This window comes from Galeopterus variegatus, unplaced genomic scaffold, assembly GCF_000696425.1.
Source record: "Galeopterus variegatus unplaced genomic scaffold, G_variegatus-3.0.2 Scaffold241, whole genome shotgun sequence".
Classification (NCBI taxonomy): Eukaryota; Metazoa; Chordata; class Mammalia; order Dermoptera; family Cynocephalidae; genus Galeopterus; species Galeopterus variegatus.
Window position 1 is genome coordinate 47,845 of NW_007726352.1, and position 6,733 is coordinate 54,577.

The 6,733-nt window shown below is 41.0% G+C and overlaps 1 protein-coding gene across 2 annotated transcripts in view; it reads right to left on the reverse strand.

The window, feature by feature from the left end:
- Positions 1–523: 523 nt before the first annotated feature.
- YWHAH (tyrosine 3-monooxygenase/tryptophan 5-monooxygenase activation protein, eta) overlaps positions 524–6,733 on the reverse strand; it is a 13,174-nt gene continuing 6,964 nt past the window's right edge. For both annotated transcript variants that reach the window (XM_008566415.1, XM_008566414.1), the window contains exon 2: positions 524–1,981. In XM_008566415.1, coding sequence (XP_008564637.1) covers positions 1,328–1,981 — 654 coding nt within the window. In that variant the 3' untranslated portion in view covers positions 524–1,327. The remainder of the gene's footprint in view (positions 1,982–6,733) is intronic.

Here is a 6,733-nt window from a genome sequence, read left to right on the forward strand (position 1 = left end):
AAAAAAAAAAAGCAACTCAAACTCAGATTGAGGCTTTTCTATTTTAAAGACACTTAAAATTTTCATTAATAATCACTAAAGATTTTTTCAGGGATCCAGGTTGTGCCCTAACTTTATTACATCTAATATAGAAAGATTAAGAAAATTTGAGGACATGTATAAGCTCAATATTTACATTCAGTGTTAAATATCAACCAAACTCCAGGATGGGTTAAGAAACACCTGCCCCCGAGTTAAACATAGACCACAACCTTTAAGAGGTGCTATACTATGGAAGAAAGCACTTTGTTCTGCAAAGCTCATTTACAAGCATGAATGGATCAGAGAGGCTATGTTAGCTGGGGTCACAGACAACTATTTTAAAAGTCATGAGTCATGTGTGCACTGCAAAACATGTAATGGAATCAGAGGGAAGGAACGCTTGGATACCATACTACAAACACTTCAATGTTTGAGACTCAAACTAGGATTCAGATGGTGACAGCTCCTTGGGAGGGAAAAATCAAGACCATACACATAGAGATAATATCCCCAAAGCAGCATTTATTTACCCACTGAATTCCAAAACATTTATTTTAGAAGTCTGGCATTTCATAATCACCCATCTTGATTGACATGGGCTGACACACAAGGCGCTGTCAGGATAATACACAAGGACAATAGCCAAAGAGTTACAAAAAATAAATCCATGATTCTTAAACAATCGCAACCAAACAGAAGTTACAAATATCAAAACTTTAGATGCATTGCATTGAAAGGAAGGTTTGTGCACATCATAATTTAAAGAGGCAAAACAAGGCGCTACTGAAACCTCACATTAAACAGTTTATTATAAAGCTGATGGAAAGGAGCAAGTTGTCTCTCTGTATCAGCTTCCCTTAGTTTTCCATTAGCTGAGGAAAGAGGTGGGAGGGGTGAATTCATTTTTGCATGCACAGATGTACTGCTTAACAAAACACTATATCAGCTTGTTTTAAATGGGTCTTTTAAATATCAACTGTAGCCTTTGCTGGCTAATTCTCTTTTCTAAACTCCCCCATTACCTTTGCCTGGATTTCCCATAGATCAATAGGCATAGTAAAATGCCTCACTCAGAACGCAATTCTCTTCAAAAAGGGAGCTCCTGTGGGCTCAAAGCAACCATCAATCCAGCAATGCCCATGAAGAATTATCTGAAACTGCTTCCCAAGGGACAGGAGAGCAGATCTGAGTAGCTGTGCTGCCAATACAGATAGGTTTAGCACTAGATATTTAGTGATTGTGGCAAGGAAGAATCGGTGATGATGGGGGTGGTGGGTGAAGGAAGGGCCAGGGACCCAAAGGATCTTCAGTTGCCTTCTCCTGCTTCTTCATCCTGCTGGTCGCTCGTCCAGAGGGTGAGGTTGTCTCGCAGCAACTGCATGATGAGCGTGGAGTCCTTATAGGAATCCTCATTTAGTGTGTCCAGCTCAGCTATGGCATCATCAAAGGCTTGTTTGGCTAAGAGGCAGGCTTGCTCAGGTGCATTCTGGATCTCGTAGTAGAACACAGAGAAGTTGAGGGCCAGGCCCAGCCGGATGGGGTGCGTCGGTTGCATGTGCTCTTTGCTGATTTCAAAGGCTTCCTTGTAAGCAGCCTCAGAAGCTTCGACCACACTGTTTTTCTTCTCCCCAGAAGCTACCTCTGCCAAGTAGCGGTAGTAATCGCCTTTCATTTTCAGGTAAAACACCTTGCTCTCATATTGGAAATCATTGCAGTTCTTGATGAGGAACTTATCAAGCAGAGCCAGGACATCATTGCAAACTGTCTCCAGCTCTTTCTCAATCTTCTCCCGGTAAGCTTTAACTTTCTCCAATTTCTTTTCATTTCCATCAGCCATGGTTTTCTGCTCAATGCTGCTAATGACCCTCCAGGAAGATCGCCTGGCACCAACCACATTCTTGTAGGCCACAGAGAGAAGATTTCGATCTTCATTGGAGAGAGGTTCATTCAGTTCTGTCACCTGCAAAACCCCAAAAAGATAAACACTGAAAATCATGGAAAGAAACCCTCCCTCTTCAACATAATCAATAATCCTTCTCAAGAACAGGATTATGGACAAGCCACTCTGGAAAATAAAAAGCACTCATGGACAAAACCAGTTTAGATACAGATCCTATCTGAAGGAAGACTGTAATCTAACAGAAGAAATAAATACTCAGAACTCAAAACAGGACATGATAGGGCCTTAAGAAATTCATGGATAATCACAGAAAGGTTGTGACTTGGTGGTATATACTGGTAGAGAAGAAAATATTGAGGTTCAGCAATAAGCTTGTGCAATCCCCCTGGTCAAATGTTCAATGACAGCCTGTTCCAGATTCTACTTCTAGCTTTATTCTCTGAAGAGAATCAATCACACCTCAAATGCATATTAACAGATAGGAGCTTCATGGATGAGATCAAACACACAGATCTGGCAGCCAGATCTTTACCCTGTGTGGTTACTCCCCACTGATACTCCTACCTCTCCAAGCCAAAATGGAGAATGATGCACCAGTGACAGTAAAGTATTCCCAGTCTCTGCTGAAAGGAAGCACAGCTACTCTGCAGCAAGCTTTATTCTGACAAACCTGACAGGAAATCCTGACTGGCCATCAAGGATAGAAGCACCAATTATTTTAAATGGAAGAGTTAAATTTCACGAGTTGTTAACTTCCCTTAGTTCTCCATGATGCCAACTCTAAGTGAACCAGCTAAGTGGTCAGTGGAAAGAGCATTAAACTTTTGTGGGTTGAACTGTACCCCCACCCCGCCCCCTGCCCACCACCCACCTTAATAAGATATGTTGAAGTCCCAACCGCTGGTACCTGCAAATGTGATGTTATTTGGAAACAGGATCTTTGCAGATGTAATTAGTTAAAGTCATACTGGATTAGGGTGTGTCCTAAAGCCAATGACTGATGTCCTTATAAGGAGAACAAAATTTGGACACACACACACACACAAACACGGAGAATGCCATGTGATAATGGAGACAGAGACCTGAGTGATTCATCTACAAGCCAGGAACACTAATGGTTGCTGGAAGCGACCAGAAGCTGGGAGAGAGGCAAGGAGAGATTATTCCCCAGAGTCTTCAGAGGGAGCACAGCCCTGCCAACACCTCAATTTCAGATTTCTAGCCTCCAGAATTATGAGAGAATAAAATTCTGCTTTTTTTTTTAGCCACCCAGTTTGTGGTACTTTCTTCAGCAGCTCTAGGAAACTAATACAGACTTAAAATCAGAAAACCCTCAGCAAAGCCAACTTGCTAAAAACTGACCCCAGATATTTCAAAAGCCCTCAAAAGAACCTGTAGTTTCTACAAAGTAGGGGGTGGCATTCTTTAATATGACCTACTAGGTAAAGGTCTTTTTTTTTTTTTTTTTCATGGCCCAACCCACTAAAGGTCTTTAATTTAAAAAAAGAAAAAAAGAAAGCAAAGCACTTAGGAAACCATGAAACACTAAATAGAAAAGGTATTACTTAAATCAAACTCTAAGGACAGAAGATCCACCAATCCACAAATGGAGGGGGAAAGCCAAGTTCAAAAGAAAGTTATCAACAGCATATTCAAGAAGACATGCTTAAAATGGATTGAGAAGACTGAGCAGTGGAGAATCTGACATTTTAAACAATCGATGGGTTTTTTCTAGGGAACTAGTGGTTCAAGAACATAAGCAACAAATGTAATTATTATTATATGTAAAAATCAGAAAACTTGTGTCAAATTCTTACAAAGTAAAACAAGCAATTGTCTATTGAGTCCTCCCTGCCCACAAATCCCACAAAAATAAAAATATTAGCTCCTTCTAATTTCCCCATTTCCTTGTTCCCCAGGACCCTACTCTTTTGCTGCAAATTCTTAACCCAAGATTATGTCTCTCCTCCTTTGCCTACTCAAATAAACCAAACCCCACTTCTTTTTTCAGTGTGGTCTTTAGCTACAAGCTGCCCTGGCCATTCCCCAGGAGGTCTGCCTCCACTCTAGTCAATGCAGATTCCTCATTCTTCCTCACATGTACATTAGTAGTCTCCATACCTCTCACTGTGATGTGCCCCAGTCCAGGGCAATTTTCTCCTCACTACTAATCCAAAATCCATGCTCCCTTCACATCCAGTTGAAGACTTGTAACCTCACTAGTTTTCCTTCAGTAAGTGCCTTTAAACACTCACATATATTTGTTTATTGGAAATGTAAAGAGACTTTGTAGATATTTATTTAGTCTTTTAAAGAAGCAACCCTTCTAAATCAAAATTCTGCCCTAAATACTCTGACAAATATCAAGATGCTTGAATCCTCATTTTTCTAGAGCAACATTCAATAAAACAAAACATGAGGCAGGAACAGAATTTGGAGAATTCCTTAGATCTTACAGTAACTGAATCCAACTAAGACCACTTGACATTAAAATGCAAATAAAATCCATAAGGAGTCACCATATATACCTCATCCTGTGACTACACCAAGCTAACTTCCCAGAGTATATCACTAAAACTGAATGCATATCTGAAATACATCTATATATCATACAGTGTATTGATATATACACTGTACAAGTACATATCAGTATAATCAGGGACAGTATAATTACTAAAACCTAAAACATCTGGAGTTTAGTCTGAGCTAGCTGTGTGACCTTAAACAAATCACAACCTTTGTGAGCATCAAAAGTAAAATAAGGAGGATCAGCCTAAATGAACTTCAAGGCCTCCTTCAACTCCAACATTCTATGATTCCATTTTACCTGAGCATCAGTAAAAAGGATGGTAAGGCATGAGGTTGATCCTATTAACGTAAATGAAGTTTGGGTGTATCAAGAATTCATGTAAGTATATTCTTTCTCCATTGGGAGTAAACTGCCAAAAAAGGCTACTGGGCAATATTTATAATGACACCTTCACAAGAAAAATCATTTACTAGGAGTATTAGTGTTCATGTAACAATCACCTGGTTGCCTGCCAGTCTGAATGAATCACTATCAGCATCAGCTGAGAGTGACTAACAACTAAGCAATCAAATATTGTTCTTAGAACACCAGCCAGAGCCTAATTAGGAAATAACTGGATACATTTAAATATAGTATTTTTTAATACTCCTGAGTTATATCTCAGTTAACAAAAGGAAACTGGTTTATTAGTTGATCAGATAACTAAAGAAAAATGAGCTTTCCCCAGATTGGAAAATTATAGACCAAAGTGAAATCAGATGGCCTATTAAAACAAAAAAGATTTACAGCCAGTTTTGACTGGTGGTATTTTTTTTTTTCCTTTTTGTCTTTTTTACTGACCGGCAGATGGCCTATTAAAACAAAAAAGATTTACAGCCAGTTTTGACTGGTGGTATTTTTTTTTTCCTTTTTGTCTTTTTTACTGACCGGCAACGGGATCGCAACCCTCAGTGCTGCGCCCGCACCGCGCTCAGCCAGTGAGCGGGGAACCGGTCTCCACATGGGATCCGAACCCTCGGCGGGAGCGCCGCCACACTCCCAAGCAGCGCACTCTCCCGTGTGCCACCGGTCCGGCCCAAGACTGGTGGTATTTATTGCAAATAACCTCCATTAACGTTGGTTAGCACCAGTTCCCAACACTTCAAATACCAAAATACCATATACAGTACTAAGAGAAGCAGACATTGGGAGGCAATGTGGTGTCATGGAAAGGACCATGACACACTATTAGTCTCAAACATGCTACATACTAAAACAGCCAGATGATCATCTGCAGAATCTAGGGAGATGAGATTTATTGCATCTCTACAATCATAGGTTGCCAAATAGTTTCTAATTAGGAACATGAAGCGAAGACAAGACACTGAATGTTAGAGACAGAAGAGACCTAGACAATGGATCTCATCCTCCTGTCCACTCCAACACCAGAATTACAGCACTCATTTCCGTCATGTCACCAGTCCTCAGCGCAGCCACTCTAGGCACTCAGTCATCACATGGCTACAGCCCCCTCTGCTCACAGCCTCTCTGCCTTCTTGCTCCCCTGCCCACCTCCCTGTCCCATTTAATCCTGTTTACACCCTTCCTGAAAACCTTAAATTCATCGGCCCTTCGTATTTATAAAGGTCCTCCTCTCCATTTCTTTTTAAGAATGTACTCCTTGCCAGCCATTTTACTAATGTCCTTACCACACAGCCTTTGGCTATAGCAATTCCCAACCCCAGGGCACTCGCTGACACTCATTTTCTCTGCTCCGGGACTATACAGTAATTACTAACAGTCACAAATAACCTGGCTGCTGCTAATTCATTTATCTTCCTATGACACCATTTGCTTACTCAAAAGTCCCAAAGGTCCTCCTCCCACTACTCACAAGGCAATAAATAATGTGTTTGTGAATAAAAATAGATCCACTGCTAAAAATAGCATAGGGACCATTTAGAAAAATTTAAAGTTCGTAATCTGGAAGTCATGCAACATCAAAGGTAATACTGAGCAAATAAAAATGCTACCCCTGAGCTGCCAGGCCATATTGTCAGTTAGGGGTAATGTTATTTCTGAACGGCTCTTCCATCCTTCATAACTACACACACCTACACACACACTACTGTCTCATCTATTACAGTTACCCACATCCACATGCCATCAACAAGCTTCCTTCTTTATGAGTTTATAACATAAGAAAACAATTCTCGGGCCAGCCCGGTGGCGCACTGGATAGTGCGCCGCTTGGGAAGCGCGGCGGCGCTCCCGCCCGAGGGTTCGGATCCCACATCCAGACC